The sequence below is a fragment of the Apus apus genome, chromosome 2, assembly GCF_020740795.1.
Source record: "Apus apus isolate bApuApu2 chromosome 2, bApuApu2.pri.cur, whole genome shotgun sequence".
NCBI classification, from domain to species: domain Eukaryota; kingdom Metazoa; phylum Chordata; class Aves; order Apodiformes; family Apodidae; genus Apus; species Apus apus.
In genome coordinates, this window is record NC_067283.1 from 6,620,576 (window position 1) to 6,640,383 (window position 19,808).

The following is a 19,808-nucleotide window of genomic DNA, read 5'->3' on the forward strand; positions in this document are numbered from 1 at the left end:
GCAGTGTTCTGGTATCCCTGAAATCAGTAAGAATATTTTCATCAACTTCCAGGGTTTTTTTAATGCTGTCTAAAGTGATTGACTTTTGGGTTTTGGAATAACTTCTTCCCATTTTCTGAAACACCCAAATGGATTTGTGTTCTAGTGAAAAGAGACTCCTGGTCATTAAATCCAGAGATTGGATTTGACAGACAACATAACAGAGCTTCTAAAAAATAAATTAGGGCTAACCTTGCAGTCTCAAGAAATTGTACCTTAAATTCACTTTCCTAAGGAGTGATGTCTTCTATAGCTTAAATATGTACATTTAAAATCTTTGCTACCTACAGTTTTTAAAATTAATTTTACTTTTATCTATTCAGATAAATGTGTTTGATTTCATTCACTTAGCATAATGTGGGGAAAAATAGGGATGAAATTACTGCATGAAATATACTAGGGGAAATGCAGTAAATCTAGGCACCATTTGATATTATTGCTTTGTTTACATGCACTGGACAAGATTCCAAAGTAATATTAAGAGATCAAAACCACTGAAGATTTAGAAAGAAACAATAAGGAGCTAATCCACTTCATTTGTCTTCAGCAAAAAGAAACAAACTTTAATGAAAGCCTCCTTCAGAAATGACTAAACAGTATACAGCTGTTACAGACACCCTTTCAATGATCAAAAGAGCTCCAGAAGTATAATTTTCTTATTTAGTGAATATTGAAGAAAAATCCTAGCATGACACTTAGCCTGCCAACAGAGCATTTCTAAATATACATTAGGAACATCCCTTGCTCTGTTTAACTTAATGCTTGGCTTATATCACAACCCAAGTAAAAGCAGGTACCACTTCCCCAAAAATATGTATTTAAACAAACCCTGAAATCCCAACCCTGCTAAGGCTCATACCCAAGTTTCCATTGTTTCCAGCAACAGTAGATGATAAGGCTTTGGAAAATTCATCCCAGGAGCCTGAAGCACAGTCATCTCTGATCTTCTCTCTCATCAGAGAGCCGTTCTTAAAACTGAAACACACAGACATACCATATGCATTTTCCAAAACATTTGGCTCTAGATTTTTAAAGCTATTTGTTGTTTTACTCAATATTGGAGTTTATTTTATCAGCTGAATACAGTTGGGCAAGCTACAAGATATAATCACTTCATCAGTAGGGAAAGAGATGGAAAGGGATAAAACTAGACAAGAGAGAAAACAAATATGACAGGACAAGTTGAGAAATGCAGAGATGCTGGTGTACAACTCTCCAATGAGTCAGCTGAGATCCAGTCTGGCAGAACATGCTGAATCCAGGCTCTCTGAAAAGCTAAGACATCTCCTCAGAGTTCCATGCACTAGAGATGCAAACTCCACTACCTGACTTGTTATGGTCTCCTGGGCCTCACAACACTGGAAAACACAGGGATGGAACAGAAGGAGCTCTGCTCATACTGGCCCTGGGGTGGGTCCTGTGGAGCTGCACCTCTGCACTACACCAGCACTCCTGTAAAGGGCTTCACCAAGTCTGGTTGCACCCAGGACCCAAGATTAGTATCTACATTTGGACTATCTACAGATGAACCCAGTAACTACTTTAGAGAGAAACGTTCTGTGCTGTGGGAGCAGAGGAAGGTCTATGTGTTGTCAGAAGTACTCTGACACAGCACTACTAAGCTTGCCCTGAGATGACTCTGCAAGGAGGAGCAAGAGTGTCTCCACATGGCATTTATGATTTCAGGGGCATGGGACCAGTAAGGAGTCAGCTTGGGTCCAAAAAAATCTTATAAGGTCTAGCTCCATACCCAGATCTGGCAAAGGAAAGCACCACAGCTGCATCTCCACAGCTCTGGTCCAAAGCCAGTAAATCATGCTGTCAGATACCCATCTGTTTGGTTTTTGCACCCTTTATGCAATCACCTTCTTTGTCTCCTCTGTGAATATAACACTCCTGCAAAGTACTGCAGCATTGGACTTGGACCCAAAGGAAAGCAGTTTGAATACTCTCCAGCACAGAGCTATCAGAGCAACTCAGCAGGAAAGACATAGAAATATCCAAAAAGAGGCAAGGGAATTATTGAACTTCCTCAGTAGCAGCAGCAGAAGTTACTCGAGTTTTCTGTACAGGTATTCTGCTTGGTAGCTCAGGAACTCTTTTTCTGCTAACTCAGGTAAGCCCCCTATTAACTCCATTATTTTATTAAAAAGGGGCATTGATGCAAAAGGGGCAGGGCAGAAATGGCTAGGCAAGAGTAGCAGGAACTCCCTTTTATCTACATGGTACACAAGCATCTTTTATTCTGAAAGGCAGGTTTGGCCTTCTGCACATGTTAAAAACTGCAGTAAAAGAATGGCAGTACCACAGTTATTCAGAAAAATGCCTCAGCATTTTCCTTTCTATCATGAACTGTTTATATAGCTCTCTCACAAAGCAGCAGTGGGAAAATAACTGGGGAAAATTAGAAACGTGAATGCAAAACTTAAAACAAACTAAAACAACTGCTGGGAAATCATACTGTGAAACTCAGTAATCTGCAATTGAAATCATGCTTTTGAACTCAACGTCATGAATACTGTTTCCACCATCATCTCAGCATCCTACTACTGTGCAGATAAGATGCAACATCACAGTTAAAGGGCACATTTGGGCTTTGCTGAATTTTCATGTTACAAGCACCTACAATCCAGGGGATCCAGACACAAAATTTAGCTGAAGGTTACTTGTAAATATTTGCCTAAATATTATGACCTGTTTAGGAACTTCTCCTCCTGAATACAGTGATTCAGTGAAAGAAAAAGTAGCTTCAGGCCATCCTCCCAACTACTTGACTGGCAAGGGGCCAAACAATTCCCCAATCCCACCAGCCAAAAGCTACCACGAGGATCATTCTCACAGCTGGGCTTCTTGTGATCTCAATATTTTCCACATGCACAGCCTAATGTGTCCCTGAACAGCACTGATTCTAGTTCCCTATGAAAAGGGAATCTTCACCTGCTGCATTATGTCCCCTCTGGGCCACTGGAAGAGCACAGAAGTTACACAGGCTGGTCAAGCTTCTGACATTTCACATTATTATATTTCAGAAGACTTATTCCTGTACATTAAATGTATAACCTTAGATTCATAGTGAACTGGCTCTGTGTATACATAAAAATAATTTCAGCTTTTTATTGCCATGAGAATTTATCCTCCACAACTCTGAAGTTTCAGTTACTTAAATTGAAGAATAGGAATGCTATAACATTGATGCAAATGTTTCAGTAATAGATTGCCATATACCATACAGAATGCTGAATGCTCTATTCATTATCATTTTGCAAAAGGAATAAAAAACACCAACACACAGAGAAAGAAATACGTTATTGATCCCACATGTACAAAAAATAAATTATATTACCATAAAAGAGCCATAAATGTTTGAGAATCAACAGGATTGCAGAGGATATGACCTTCTAAGGCAGGAGTTGGTTCTTGGATCCACAGGAACAATGTGTCACTTGTGCCAAGGCTAATCTGGAGGGGAAGAAAAAATAATTGAAGTGTTATCACAATGTGCATGGAAAGCAATAGACAAATTAAATTAAAACCATTTGTTATTACCACTAATTGTTTTTAAATTACACATTAAGTCAATGGGATTCATGTTGAAGCTAGCTCTGACTTAGGTTGTCATGCCAGTGAAATACACACTAGATTGAGGTTTTAATGTCAGGAGCATTAGTTAAAAATAGTCACAAGAGTTTACTTAAAATCTTTCAGGCAGCTTACAGATTGATAGAAATAAAACAACTGTGAATCCAATATACAGAAAATCAACATAAGCAGCTAAATTTAACTTATAATCTACAGCTATTTGATTTTCAATATATTTAATTCATTCAGGGATATGGACAGTTTCTGGGAGTGTGTTTTGACTTACTGCAATATCTCCTTCTTGAAGCCTCATCCCTGCCAATGATGCTGAAAGCAAAGGGTCAGAATACCAGAAAGTTACTCATTTGACTCAACTGTAGCATGAGACATCACACACTAACTATCTCAAAGCACAATAGAGATGGCAAATATGCTCATGATGGCCTTGGCCAATACACTGTAAAAGATGGGCAAAGCATTTGGGTAAGGGTGTGATTTTTAACAGAATCAAAAAGCTCAAGATAAAAACTACAGAACTTCATGATTCTCTTATGTTTTATGTATTCAGATTTTAGTACAACAGACCCTTACTTAACACACTTGAAAGGAGAAACACTCCCACTTACATCAGGCTACTCACATATTTTATTGGACTAAGCTGGGTTTGAATCTCTAGAAGAAAAAATTGGACTTTTGGGAAATGCAGTTTAACCATCAGACAGAGCATGAATGTAAAATAAGTCATGATGAAGCTTCCATCTTGACTCAAACCTGCACATGCTACTGTAATACAGATAAGTACTTTATTTTCATAGTCTTGAGAAACAACTGACTTTGCTCTCCACTGACAGTCTCCACAGTTCCAAAAACTGACATTAAAATTAATTAACCTTTTCCTATACTGAGATCAATCAGTCTGACAAAAGGACACCTCTGACTCTTACAGAAACCCTATGAGGTCCATTCTCCACTTTTCTTTGCTTGAAAATATACAACAGCAATTTTTAAATTAGTATTTTCTACATTAAAATGTTAGCAGTTCACCCTAAGAACATTTTCTTAAGGGCAGGCAAACCAAAACTGAAGTTATCAAGAACTAAATCAAGTCACCTCTGTTACTAGACAAAAGAGAATTCATCTGTCATATCCAGCTTATCCTAGATGTCTATATCTCAGAAGAACCAGTGATGGAATGCTGTTGGAAGAAGGTTTTAATGCTGATAAACACGATATTCTTTCACTGTATAGGGAGCATCTGAGAATCAATGAGATTGATTTAGAAGTTTAGTACATACAAAATCATATTCACTGAATCTTAGACATTTAATGATCTCACCTGGGTTGTCTCCTGTAAATGCTACTATTTTACAGTCTGGGCTAAACCCATAACGCTGGCAATAATATGGAGAAATGGGCCCCTAAGGAAGGAAAGAAAGAGAGGAGAAAAAAAGCTCAAAAAATGGAAAGTAATCTTGCATTGTATGATACAATGTGTTGTAACATGGAACTGAAAAGCCTCAAAGCAGCTGTAATAATAATTTCTGTATATTTAAGGTAAGAATTAATATTTTGAAGATTTTTAGCCTAATTTTTTTTTTTTTTTTTTTAATTGTGAGAACCTCACAAATACCCTCAGATTAGAATTTAAAATAGCTTAAGCAAATAGTAGCATTTTAGCTTTGGTTCTCTCTCCACTTATTCACACCAAGTAACATAAACATATCCATCTATTTTGCACACATATGTGAATATTAATGCATAAAAATTAGAAATTCAATGCAAACACAGAGGCAACACAATATTAATATACATCACGACATCAATGCTGGAATATGACCCCTATTATTTTAGGGGTCAAGAACTGTATTCTTTTAAGCCACATTTTATAGCCATAGAGAAGAAACAGGAGAAGAAAGCTATCTGTAAAAAATACAAGGACATCCATAAGAGTTTTTTAGATGTTCATCACAGAAGATCAGCACTGAATTCAGATGGATCAGGTCATGAGTATCTACACTCTCTTACATGTGCATCAGCTAAAGCAATAGCTCTTTTTGTGCTTGGTAGTAAGACTAAATTAATTTACTCTAAGAGATGTGCAGCTTGATTTGATTTCACCATTATGCTACATGAACTGAGGAGCTTTAAATATCCCAAATTATTCACAAAGATTACCTAATTAACTCTACTCCAGTCTAAAGCAAGGTCTCTGTCAAGAAATGCAAATGTTGTGTTCTGTTTCTGCAGTAATAAATACTGTGCACAGTCCTGCAGTGACCAGGTGCTTGCAGGCATGGGGGGGAAGGAACACACAGGATCCCCCAAAGATTCCTGTCACTGAAGCATCTACCAAATTTTTCTCATTCCCAGGGCATGCAAGAATCCAAGGTGACCAATGATGAAAGCTGATAGACATCAGCTCCCAGCTTTCAGAGCTGTCTCTGCTCTGGCACACACATTCACAACACACCTGGAAATGTTAAAGCAGTGTAGCTCTGAGAATAACTATGCAGACACACACAAATGCACTCCAAGAAAGTACTACTAGCAGAGCTCTGAGCACAAAGCTCTGTTTGTTGCTTATAACTCCTCTAGGCAGTTACACACCAGGACTGAATGGGATGGTACAGGGCATCCTAGTTTCTCCTCTAATCCAGGTGCGCAAGCATCAAGGCAGGACACTGACCATGCCTTTTCCCAAATCTGCAGCAGGTTCATCCCAGAACCTGCAAGACAAATAAAAATAAAAAAGAGGCATGTGTCATTAAACACCAGACAGCACTTGATCAGAAAAATCCACCTTGTTACAGGCAATAAAAATCTTAGGGATGCATATTTTACATTCAGTTATTCCCAAATTAAGAACATGGACATCTCCCCATCAACTCCTCCCCAAATCTTGCACCTTAGACAAAGACTTCACTACAACTATCTAAAGGTGATGCAGCAATGTCACCTGAAGGTTTGCTGTGCTTACCTGAGACCTAACAAAGAATGGGTGGTATGGCTTTGCACTACTACCTTTGAGACTGACTAATCTTTCTCCATTTCAATGTTTCCTTCTTCAGAGACGACACAATAAAAGCTTAGAAGTACTCCACCCAAAAAGCAAGAGGTCAAATTTTCAAATGTAGCCTTTAATTTTGAGGCTAGTCTGGAGAGCCCAGCTTTGAATATCAAAGTCAAGATTTTCAGAAATGCTGAACAGCCCAACTGAAATCGAGATAACATACCAAGCGATCCACATCCCTTGCTTATGTTCCTAAGATCCCTTTAATTGCACATTTCATTAAATTTGAAAATATGTATGTGTTTCTGGTTAATGCTGTTCAGGGACATACCAGAATAACATTTTCATTTCAAACGTTGTTTAGCCCATGACTTACTTATCTCAAAAACACACCCACATTCTCAGCTGAACAGAGTGGAAAACCTGAAATTTAGTTAAATTCAATACATCTTTAAACTTTTTAAAATTCAAACTGGTGAAGTTGACTGCACTTGCAGTGTCTGTGGAATGAGGCTATGCTTGCGATGCTGGAAGACAGAGGAAGAGAAGAAATGCAACAGCCACATCTCAACCAGCACATCACAGGGCTCTGGCAGTGCCCTTACTCTGAAGGGCACATGCCTGCAACACACTCCACAAATATACAGCTGCTGGTTATCCATGTAAAAATGAGCACACTTCAGCTGAGATGCTGGAAAAACCCAAGCCAAAAAGTAGGATTATACTTAAGAACATAAAAAATAGAATTATTAAAATCAACCAATCCCATTTCAGACAAATTAAACACACTTAACAAATTATGCACTGATTTATCTGTCCTATGATGCAAGAAGTAGGAATCTGACAGAGCACAAAGTGCAGCAATATCTGCCACAGACAAAAGGTGCATTTCCCATTTCTGCTGTCAAAATCACTACCACCCACAGGAAAGGTGGCAAGATTTACTCCAGCTTCTCTCAGCTCTCTACACTTAAATCTAGCCATCTCCTCAATGCAGGGATAAGCTGAGTCCTTCCAGGGTAAGCTGAGACCAGCATCACTCTGCACTTCCCAAGCTCAGGTATAACAAGGCTTTGTATGAGGAAATGTGCAAATCTATACACTTTCCTGGAAAAGTCTCCCATTTAAAAATCCAAGAACCCCTTTGCTAGATTAAATTAAGCAGTGAGCAACAGAAACATTGAATAAATAGGAATTTTACTAAAGGTTAGTTGTCATTTTCAGTGGGTTTTTTTGAAAAATAAAATCATTTTCCCCCTCCACAAGCTGAGAGAAACATTGAACCAGTATCCTCCAATATAATTTTGTAAGACATAAGGACAGCCTTCAATCTTTTCTACACAAAACAGAAAAAAACACTAACCTTTATAACGTCTAAGTTTGTATTAAGTGTTGTAGAAACAACACTTCACTTTCTTGGCTGCTAGATATAGCTACACAAAGACTTTAATATGCCCTGAAAGAAGAAAGATGAGCTGATTTACCCCACCCTCAGAAACTCATTTAAAAATGCAAAACAACTATTTTACAAGAACTCTTAACCTGTTGGCCTGGATTCATCCTATCCAGCTGTGGACATGAAAATCTCCAGTCAGAGGAAAATAAAAGCCAGAGCTGAATGCTCCAAGAAACTGCTTCTCTTTCTGCTTTGATTATATGAGGCGTGATGCAGAGTGAGTTCCTAACTCAAGCACCTCTGGTTATGATCTGCACTGCTAAGTTTAACATATCAAATAAGTAATAACCTGAGATCTAATGGGAAAAAATAAAATAAAATAAATAAAAATATAAATAAAAGGCAGCCCTCTGACTTGTCATTCCAGATGGATACCTCATCAGCAATGAAGGATCAATATGTGGATAACTAGTATTTCACTGCAAGCATCACTGACTTTAACATAAAATGACCAGGACAATCACAATCAGGACTTACTAATACTTACTACATATACAAAAGTGTAAGTGCCTCAGCAGTGAGGTGGGGGAGGACAACACCACCACCATCAATTCCATTACAAACACCAAACAATGCAGACTAACTGGCTTTATTAATCAAAGTATCAATATTTGCATACATTCATGTACACCTGTATTCCAGCACTCTAGATTGTCTTTTCAGCCAGTTAAAATCATAAGCAGTGCAGCTCTGCTGACACCAGCCGAGCTACTCGAGGGGTAAATTCAGCCCACCACACTTCCTTTGAAGAGGTTTCAGTTCAAAGCATCGTTGGATAGAACAACAAAACCACTTAGGCTAAGCTATGATTTGCCAAAGGCTCTTAGAAAAGCATTTCTAAAGAGAAAGCTTCTCTAGGTCAAGAGCTGAATAGCTGCTCTTTAAGGTATCTTCTAAAAGAAACAACGCCTCAAGTGTTCAAGTTGTTTAGGCCCCAAATGTATCTTCCTTTTTAACATCTGCACAATATAAATGAAAATCATTCTTCATTCCACCAGAATGTAATTTGATTTTTTTTTTTTAATCAATCACCCAGGGTGCTCAGCCATTCACGAGGGGTGATTTGAACCTTAGAGATTGGACCTTTAAAAAGAAAAAAAATAATAATCCTGAAACTGAATAGCACATTTCCTACAATAACCTGCAAATTTGGAGAGCTAAGTTATTGTGCAGAACTCAACAATTTGATGGGGTCTTTTAAAGATAATATGACCTGAAGTTAAACCTACAGAAATGAAGAATAGGTCTATTATCTGAACATTATTTGGCGAGATGCATTTTAAACTACAATATACAGGTGCAGTATAAAATATCAAGTGAATTGCAAGCAATGATAAATGACAGGAAAACAAAGTTTTTCAGCTGGATGCAAATAACCACTGCATACATTCTGATTTTATTACTGGAATCAGAATTCTCTCTCATTATGTTAGCAGAAGAAAGGAACAAACAAGACAAAAATCTAACTTATAATGATGAAAAAAACTTTTGTCTTGTAAAGAGAACTACAACATCCTGCTCAGTTCTCTTATCTTTTTCTCACACAAAGATTTATTCCAGTTCTGTTTATTCCAGAGGTGTAACAGAACAGGCTCTTCAAGAGTGGTTTGAAAGATGCAATGCATCTTCTAAAAAAGTTTTCCAACTAAGCAATTTTTCACTTTCTTTCCTTTAAAAATGTTTCGGTTTTCAATCAAACACAGAAATTTTCATGTTCTGAAACTGAAGTAGCACAGCTTTCCCCTCCTTCCTGCAAAGTAGAAAAGGCAGAAGTAACATCACCAAAAAAAACCCCAAAAAACTACAACAAACAAACCTCAAAAAAAGATTTGTTTTAAGGCTTTGAATTTTAAACATTTGAATCAAAAGTAACACTCCACTCCCACTGAAGAATAAAGAATCAACATATTTCTCTATCAGAAAGGTACCTTGAAGATCTCGCCATCTCTCTCTGAAATGCAGTACATGCAGGTAGATCCGTGGGTTGCTGAGCAGCTAAAATGCTCAGTATTTGGGCCTACTGAGGAGCAAAGTGCAAGTCTCTGAAGAGTTATTGTTGCCAATAATCCACCAAAAAAAAAAATTCAGCTGTGAAAACACACGGCTAACAGAACAGGACCAGAAGATAGATGTAATAATCTCACAACTGCTGCAAAATAGGCATGGATTGCCTTGCAATTTCTAGAGTCTCAAGTATAACTGGGAGATCTGATATTGAATAAGTTGTCCCATTAGCTAAAATTGAAGTGTCTTGCCTTTTCCTGTGAGCTTTGATGGAACAGAGGTGAAAAAATGAGTTGGTCTTAACACATGGGTGTCAACTATAGCTCTACAATGCAAAAATTCCTTAAGAGAGCCTTGTTATCTAACCTTTCAGCTCTGAAATAATCTTCTTGGTTTCAGAGCAGGAATCAAAAATGCTATTTAGAAGTAACTGCAAAGCTCCCAGGAAAATGGTTTCCTTTGTAATTGCCATTTTAAATTGCCATTTGAAAGCTGGGTAACTGAGATAACACACAACAGAAAAGAGAGGCACTAGGTCTTGTCACTTTTTTGTCTTTGTTATGATGAATAGAGAGATATGGAAGGTTATTTTTTTTTTTTTTAAAGGAGGATTTTTTTTTGCTTGGTTTATGCTTTTTCTTTGCTTCATTTTTAAGATATTTCTCTTGCAGATCCATCCTCCAGTTAGGTGGGGGGAAAAGTAATCAAATATACATCTTGTTCACACCCTGTGCAACTCAGAGCTAAACCAGCAAAACTAAAGAACAAATATCAGAACTATGAAGTCTAGCAAAAAAAGCCACAAGTTTTTCATGCTTTTTAGTGATAAATAGATACTTCAACATTCCTTTATATGTCATAAAGTAATGAAAAAAAGGTACACTTTCATTTAAGAATATTTTCTCTGGATCCGTCTTGTAGAAATGGGAATCTCAGTATGGTGGGGATAAATAAGCATCCCTGACAGCACTAAGAGTCTCAACAAATTGAGAGGAGTAACTTAGCTTAAAGCTTAATCTACTTGTCATTTAAGACTGAAAATAAAGAGCAGAGAACTTGTCCCCCTTTTATGTAAGGTGGGGATGGAAAGGAAAATTTCCTTGTTGAATTGTCACTATGAGAAAAGCTCACACACTTACCATCACTGTAATCAATGGGTGCATAAGCTCCTAGGAAAAGGGAAGCTGCAAAACTACTAATCAAGGAGATTCTCTGAAAGAAAAAGGGTAAGATAGTGAGTCCCATCAGTATTCACTTCAAATAAAGTAAATAATTAAGTAATTGGAAGCAGTAAATGTTAATAGATGCTTAATGTTAGGCACAGAAAGCACACAACAATACACCTACAAGGATCTTCCAGTTCTACCTTACTGCCTAGGTAATACAGCAGATTCCCATCTAAAAGTAACCCCCCAATAAAAGCTGTTAATAGCTTTGCATTCTGAAACATGCAAAACACACCTAGTATATTAGCATGCTCTATGTTATCACAAACCAATTCACAACTTCGGTGTTATCACACAATCTTAAGGAAAAAAGAAACAACAAACAACAAAAAACCCCCGAAAAAATCTGCATGTTGACAACAGAGGAAATGCAATAGGCAATCCAGAGCACAGGTCTGTATGTCTTGTAGAAGCTCTGGCAAGGCTCTTACAGCACCTTTACATTAACTCTTACCTTCCTCTCAACTGAGACCCCAGACCTCCCAGAAGTTACTCCCAGAAGTTGCTCCCAGAAGCTGGTTACTACCAGCTTTGCACTGAACCCCTACCTGCAGTTCTGCCTCAGGGTATATGTTCCAACAATGCATTAAATCCAGCTGTAGGGCTTCTAGTGCTGGCCCAAAAATGCCCTGGCCACAGGACACAATGCACTCATCCTACATGTACTGGCCACCACTACAGACCTGCTAGAAAAACCACCAAATTAACCAGCCACCCTGGGCTTTCTGAAAGGATCAAGTATTAGCTGTGCCTGAGAAGCTGGCATAAAAGCTGACAAATTCCTTATTGTGTGCTCTGACTAATTCAGAAGAAATAGGACTGTCACTCAGTAACTAATCAGAATCAAATCTCTACTGGTGGAGGGAGCCAGCAGAGGCAGGTTTTTTATTAATGATCATAAAACTGCTGCTTCATACAGCATTCAAAGACAGACTATAGCCAGAGCTTTAAAAAGTGGTTATAATGGCCAGGAAACTTAATGATGTGCTTGCTCTTCAAGTGTCTCTCCCCAAGAATATATCACATTGTGCTCAGATAACAAAGGCCTACCTTCTGTGGTACCCCAATGGGTACTAGCTGCCTGAAATGGAAGGAAAAGGATGAAGTTAAACTGTGAATCCACTAGCTTAGCAAGCTGACCTAGAGAAGGAAAAACATCTACCTCCACGTTGTTGAGACTGCTGAGCTGCTTCCTGAGGGTTCCCAAGAGCAACTCTAACATAGAGATATTCTGTGCTGGAATGTATCTTGTATATCCTTTATTGCTAAAAGGTGTCATCAATGCAACTAGCCCTCAAAGTCTGAGCTTGGTCTGACTAGTTCTCAGTTCCACAAACCCACTTCCCCTCCACTAATGTATTATTCTCCAAATTTAGTCTTAAACACAAAATCAGACTGTGCTAGTGTTCTTTTTCATACCATCACTTACTAGCATAAAGGTTATGGAACACATGGAACATTAGAAGGAAAAAAAAGGAAAAAAAGCAGCACTGTCCCAAAAAATATAGAGTCAACTTTGCAACTCACTTCCTCACCAAGTCCCCAAGGAGTCCAATTTTAAAAGCCACTAAAAGGTTTTGATCAATACTATCAAGAACTGCAGTAATACAAAAACACAGGCAGCCTGACTTCACTGGTCTGGATGTTTGGCACATTCTAATCACAGGGCAGAAGCCCTTCCCTCATTTACATCACGTCTTGCATGGAGTTTCCACATTCCACCTTCAAACAATGGCATTTCAAACACAGCTAGATGAAGACTCAAATAACTAAAACAATAATGGAAATGCAAGCTAATTTCTGAAAATGAAAAATCAGATGGAAAACAACTACACAATGCAATTCATTTGTAATAAGAGAATGAAAGCAGCTCCTCAAGGGAAAAAAGCACTATTAAAGAAGTTTAAAAATCAATTGCAGGCTTTTTCCTACACAGATCCACATGGATGCCACCTTTCTCTGGGAATGCAATCACATTCCTGCATGCAAATGGCCAGTTCCAAGTGTGAACATACCAACTGTGTGCTGAATTACACGTGTTCATACTGTTGTACATACAATTTGCTACCACGCAAATGAAAGTCTGGGTTTTTTTTAGACTTCTTCCACAAAGGCAAGATCCAATGGAGCCCACTGTGTTAAATGTAACATTCAAGACAGAACTGATTCCAGATTTTTATCTGCCCAATGATTAACAATTTTTTTAAAAAATCTAATTTACAATTTTCAGCTTAAAACCAAACACAAGAATCAAAATGCTCTTTAGCAAAAAGAAGCCTGACATCTCCACAAAATTATTTTTTAAATATTTTCAACTATGTGTTTCCAAGAAGTGTATTGAAGTTGTGCCAACCTCAGTTTGCATGTAGACCTCAGGATTCTGGCTGTAAATCTTGGCTATCTGGTTTCCTGTAAAACGCTGAGAAAGAAATGCAAATGCTTAGAAACACAAACCCTCAATGGAGTCAATAATCATTAACTCTGTGTAACGAGTTCAGTACATTGCACTTTGGATATTTAATTTGCCTGATGCATGATGAAAGTCAGTGCACAGCAGGCAATCTGCACTAAACAGGCTATAACACATAGTCTCATTATGAGAATTTTGCTCACCTTTTGGAGAAAAAAAAAAAAAGGCATGTGAAAAAGCATCACTATCCACAACTTACACTGCAGAAATGACAGTTTAGTGGAATGAATCACACATATTCTGTGCACAGCAACCAGCACAATTCAAACACTGCCTTCAAATCCTTGATGAGGTTTAGGCTACCCAATCAAAGTACCTCTCCCAGGCAGGTGAATTGGGAGCAAAGCAGGATGTTCCATACTTAAAGAAGCAACTCCAGCACAAACTATTGATAGTGGTAAGCATAATTATTTTTCATCCATGTATTAAAAAAAGCAAAACCAAACAAAAAATATTTAACACTGAAACCTTAATCTTTAACAAGTTAAAAATAAACTGCTAGTGGTGCACAAATTTTTATTTCAAAACTGTCCATTGCATGATGCTTCAAAAACAGAATCAGCAACTTGAGAGGTTAGAGCCTTATTCTGTTGAACCAACATAAAGAGCAGGCAGGTGCTGGGATAAGTGACAGAGTACTCTCTGATAGCATCCCAAGCTTTTAAAACTCACTTCTCTTAGGTCAACAGCTGCTTGTGAGCCTTCAGGGAAGGCCAGAAGTAACCTAGAGAAGTGATCCACAAACAGGATGGCAAAACCCCAAGTAAACTTTTAACACAAGTTGGATTGCCATCCCAATGGAAATGTGGCTGCACAGGAGCTCCCATGGGAGAACTGGGCCCTGAGACTGTAAGCAAGGCCACCAAACATTGCCTTTTAGAACCACTGGTCAAATGCAACAGCTCACCCCAGCTGCTTCCTGAAGCCAAATCCCCAGAGTTTTCCTAATTTCACTTTAAAATGTCCACACCTCCTTTTGTGAGACTATTGCAAAGCACAGTATCCCTGGAGTTTCTTCAAAAATTCTTCTGCAGGTAATATCTGATCATTACTTGCTGTGGTATCCCTATAATGGCAGAATTGCTTCTATCATAAGACTCTGCTGGGGACTTTCTCCCCTCTCCTTCCTTACCTCATAGGCTCGGGAACCTGTCATGCTTGCTAGGTGCTGTGCTCCCCCCACGGCCTTCTCCAGAGCACTGCACTGGGATGCTGTGCTAGAATCCATCCAGATGGGGCTGTTACTGACAGAAAAACAAGCCTGCAACAAAATATATCCTTCATTAGTAAGTCTGATCCCTGCTAGAGAACAAGCAATACAGCAGACCTGCTGTCAGCTCACATTTCATTTGTCTGGCTTGCCTTCTGGTCTCCTCTCAGCAGTTACAGGAAAGCAGGTATTAGGCAGCATGTCGGTCAGTGGTGAAAAGTTTCACTCAAACTTCATACCAGAGAGAAGCAACTTCACATACCCTGCTGCACGTCATCTCAGCAAACTCCTTTGGTAGCCAAAGCCCTGGGGCCTTTTATGCCAGTTTAGCCCCACTTTTTAGAACTCCTCTCTAAGCAATCAGATTTTGTCTTTCCACAGCTCTTACCTTAAATGACTGGCGTAACTATTTGGGAATGCAACCTAGGCTTGGTACACCAATAGAGAGCATTTTAAGTCCATTTCCATTAATTTGACTAATGAAATCACTAACACTGCAAGGAAAGTCAGGTACTGTAGTGTTTTTCACCACCATTTTTTGTTAATACAAATAGATTAAAAATGTAAAACATTTACAAGTAGTTTACAAAAATGTTACATTTTGCAAAAGAACAAACAGGCTGTTACATTGACACAAAAAGCTTCAGGAATTCCCACTGGCACCTGTAAGCTTTTAAAGCAGTATATACTGTTACTAAGGAGAAAAGGAAATGTCAAAAGCCCTGAGTCTGAAGGAATAACCAGTACATTTCCCTTCATGCTGCAGCGGCATGTAACTGAGCCACACAAAAGGAAAGGTTTGCAAGGAGAAAAGCTACGTGTAAGGATCAGAAAAAAAAGACTCTGCAGCTCCCCCCTCAGTGCTCCTCTATGCACATTACCTTGAGTGACTCATGTAAAGGCATTTCAGATGATGCATTCTTTAAAATTTGGAGGCTTCCTTTTTTCCAGTAGACACTCCCATGTTGCTGTAGAAAGTACAGGAACAGAAGTTGGAGATGCCCTCCCAAGCCACAAAGCTCATATCCTGATCTGAATTTCAAATTCTAAGGGACAGAGAACTCTCTCCAAAGTAGGACCCAAAAAAAATGCATCTTTTCAAATCAAGTTCCTCATTAAAAGACTTTCTAAGATTGACCAAAATGTACTAAACCAGAAAATAGAGAAGTCAAGAGACAATGATGATTCTGAATTCTAGCAACTTGTAGTGGGAACTATTATTATACTGCTAATAGCATTAGGTACTTCTTTCAATGTTCTTTGAGTTGCAGCCAGGGCTCCACAGACCAGACTGTTGAACTGAGCTGTTCCAGCACAGCCCTCAGATTCCCCAGTGACATGCCTGCCCCAGTCAGCACTAACAGACTGTGTAACACTGAGATTATTTAAGCTCCATCTCTCAGGTGGCTGCCTCAGACCAGGCATCTCTAGTTATGAACCTGAGTGGAGGTGCACTCCCATGGGTGTTATGCACCTTTTGGAGGTATAACCTAGGGGTTATAGCCCAAACTTGTCAGAGGATAGGTAAAATAAAGGGAATACAGGCAATCTGGAAATACGTTTCCTTTTTTCACTTAGTTAGCTGGAGTTACTTGGCAGTCCCTAACCTCTGTTCCACTGAAGAATTCCTAACAAGGCCTTGATCCCAGCTATGATTTTCTGACACTTTGCTCCAACTTTCAACTGAAATCAATGAAACATGGAGATCAAAGCAAGAGTTTTGATTAATTAGTCCCAGATTTATCAAGATGAAAAACCTAAACACCATGTGTCAGAATTAGCTATTGCTTTGGTGCTGTCCTCACCCTGAGTATCATCTGTTCAAGTTATAAAGACTTCCTTGTTTCACCAGAGTACTAGGAGACTGGCTGACTAAGTGTCAGGATGGGTTTTATAAATCTCAGAAAAAAGGCATTATGCCCTACAGGCTACATCATGGTAGCATCTTTGTCATTTCTGCATCAAAGTCTATCATAATTCAGTTTTTGTTGTTCCTAGGTAGATCTCTACCCTAGCCAACAAAAACTGCTCAACAGAATGTTCCTACGCCTTCAGCAAACTGAGCTCCTCACTATTTTTTTCCACCCCATTTCCCCAAGCACCTGGATATGCTGAAATTCCAAATGACCCCAGTCATTTCAGAATCTGTATGTATAAAGAGTTTAAACAACAGGAAACTGACTTGTTATGCACCACACTGATCTAAACAACTGCACTGTAAACCTCATCTTCCACTCCCACCATCTTCTAGGGATTGCTTTATGTCCTTCAGGTTTTCAGTTCCCCTGATGTACGTGCCTTTTAATGGAAGCTTATACAGAAGCTTTGGTCTCACTTGATGTCATTATGCTCTTCCATAATACAATTATTTAAATGAAATTTATCACTCTACCTTACATTTTTTTGAAGAAATATAGTAAGACTGATGTTTTTCTTTATAAACTAACCTGGCCAGCACCAGACAAAGCTCTGACTTGAGAGAAGTTAAAGCCTGAAGACTTCATCTTTTCCAAAATCATATCCAGAGCCTAAAAGAACAAACAGAATCAAGAATGACTATAACGAGCTATCAAATTATGCATACTCACAACCTCTGGAATTAAACAGTAAATTCATGTTATCACTGATAAGAGTTCATTGTAAGATAATGAAAAATTAACTAATGACAACGGACTTCTCAAGAAGCTGCATAAATTAATTTACTGAGTCCATAAAAGAAAAGTTTCATCACAGGGGAAAAAAAAAAAAAAAATATCTTTAAACAAGCTGAATCACAAAGACCCATTCTTTGAAATCTAAATAAGAGGCAAGAGTTAAAGAATTCCAGTTTATTAAAAATCCACTTTTAAGAGTGCCAGACACAAAGCAGAATTCTCTTTTTCTGTTCTTGCTTTTTAAAAACTATGAAATCTTCATAGGGTGCACCCTGCACCCCATCCTACAGGATGTCAGGCATCATCAGTACCACTCCCCCAGTGGCAGCTGAAAACTTTAAGGGTAATTCAAGTGTATTTGAGCAATTTAAGCACTAAGATTAGTTTTGTTCTTGCTATATTTTCCTGAAGTATAAAACCAAAAATTAATCTAGCTCTGTATAATATCATTCAGATCAGTATTTTTCAGACTCTCTTGACAAATGAACTATGGGAAGACCTCAACATTTCCCAAGAAACATTATATACCTATAACACCATATTAATTTAATAATAACAATTGTTCCTGTTCATTGTGGATGCCCCATCCCTGGAAGTGTTCAAGCCCAGGCTGGATGGGGCTTTGAGCAACCTGATCTAGTGGAAGGTGTCCTTGCCCACGGAAGCAGGGTTGGAGTTAGATGATCTTTAAGGTCCCCTCCAACCCCAACCATTCTATGATTCTATGATTATGGGTCAAAAGACCAAATGCAAGCAAATCTATCAAATCTTTGTCAAATACTGTGGATCACCAGCTGGAGATTCTGTGAGCTTTCAAATAACTAGTCAAATCACACTAGTATGATAAATTTACATAATACCATTGCAGAATCTGCAGAGAAGCAAGGAAGGCCTTATTTTAAAATAGAAAAGGATGTTGGATTTTAAAATAAATCCAGTCAGGGTGACAGAATCACCAAATAAATTGCTATTTAACCACTTACCAGTTGAGACATCACTGGTTAGCAAAGCTTATTCTAAAAAAATAGTGCAAGTAACAGATACTACAAAATCACAGATTTAAGCTAGGCAAAGGAACAGCTCTGTATGAAATGAAAAGACAAGGGGAAAAAAAGAGTAGCCTTTTTTTCAAATGAGGGAAAGTCAGGAAAGAACTTACCACACATCCCATGCTGTAACAACAGAGAGTGAAGAAACTAAAAAACTCAAAAGGTTAGCAACTTCCACTGTGTTTGTTGATAACATTAATACTTGCATACCAAAGACACAGAATAACACTTAAAAGAAACAAAATACAAGCAAAAGAACTATGTTGATTTGAATGATGAGTTTCACTATTGCTTGGAATACATTTCCATTTCAGTAAGAGCAAGGAAGAAATCAAAGTGTACAAAGCTTGTTCATACCTTGACCCACATCAGCACAGGAGAAGTGACTGTCAGTCTGTCACTGTGCATATAGACTCCACCTTGGGTCCTACAGAAAAACAGTATTTTCTTTTAGTAAATTCAGCAATTTTTTTTCCCTGCCAAGCAAAGTTCTTCAAGTTTATTAATAAGCAAAGAGAGTTTGCAATGCTTTTATGTTAAGACCAAGGACACAATCAGTGTTTGAAAGTTGAAAAAGGTAAAATCCAGCCCCTAGGAGATGACATAAGAGATGTTTGATCCAATTGCAAAGTAAATAATTTGCAATTAAGTGCTCTAATCCTGAAGTAAGATAGGAGATAGACTCCAATGCTGATACTGCTCATTGGCTCCATAATATTTCTAAGTTTCCTAACTGTCACCATTAGTGGCTTGAACCTAGAAGATTAAATTCATTTTTTGCTGTTACACCATCAAGTAAATACATGTGTTTTATTGAAACTTGTTCCTATGGACGATGACATTTGTAAATTCTAGTCTATTTGCTGAAGTAAACAAATACGGTCACCCACATCTTCTCATGAGATGTGGAACCACTGAATTTGTCTCCAAATGCCTTTCAGAAGTTCCCCTCACGCAATTTACTTGCTGTTATCACAGCATTCCAACCTGACACAAAGGCAGTGCTTACTTTCATGTCACGTCCACAAGTCTGAAGTCCCAAAAGAAAAAAAAAAAAAAAAAGAGGTATATTTATATATAACTATAATACTTTGGGGTAGATTTAAACAAT

General features: G+C 38.2%; 1 protein-coding gene across 4 annotated transcripts in view; it reads right to left on the reverse strand.

Annotated features, from left to right (window-relative positions):
• XYLB (xylulokinase) overlaps positions 1 to 19,808 on the reverse strand; it is a 104,242-nt gene that overhangs the window by 60,092 nt on the left and 24,342 nt on the right. For all 4 annotated transcript variants that reach the window (XM_051612244.1, XM_051612245.1, XM_051612241.1 and 1 more), the window contains exons 3-13: positions 19,055 to 19,124; positions 17,442 to 17,522; positions 15,876 to 15,962; positions 14,917 to 15,045; positions 13,668 to 13,733; positions 11,228 to 11,300; positions 6,226 to 6,344; positions 4,955 to 5,036; positions 3,905 to 3,945; positions 3,383 to 3,498; positions 899 to 1,014 (exon numbers count right to left, since the gene is read on the reverse strand). In XM_051612244.1, the coding sequence (XP_051468204.1) occupies positions 899 to 1,014; positions 3,383 to 3,498; positions 3,905 to 3,945; positions 4,955 to 5,036; positions 6,226 to 6,344; positions 11,228 to 11,300; positions 13,668 to 13,733; positions 14,917 to 15,045; positions 15,876 to 15,962; positions 17,442 to 17,522; positions 19,055 to 19,105 (961 nt within the window). In that variant the 5' untranslated portion in view covers positions 19,106 to 19,124. The remainder of the gene's footprint in view (positions 1 to 898; positions 1,015 to 3,382; positions 3,499 to 3,904; positions 3,946 to 4,954; positions 5,037 to 6,225; positions 6,345 to 11,227; positions 11,301 to 13,667; positions 13,734 to 14,916; positions 15,046 to 15,875; positions 15,963 to 17,441; positions 17,523 to 19,054; positions 19,125 to 19,808) is intronic.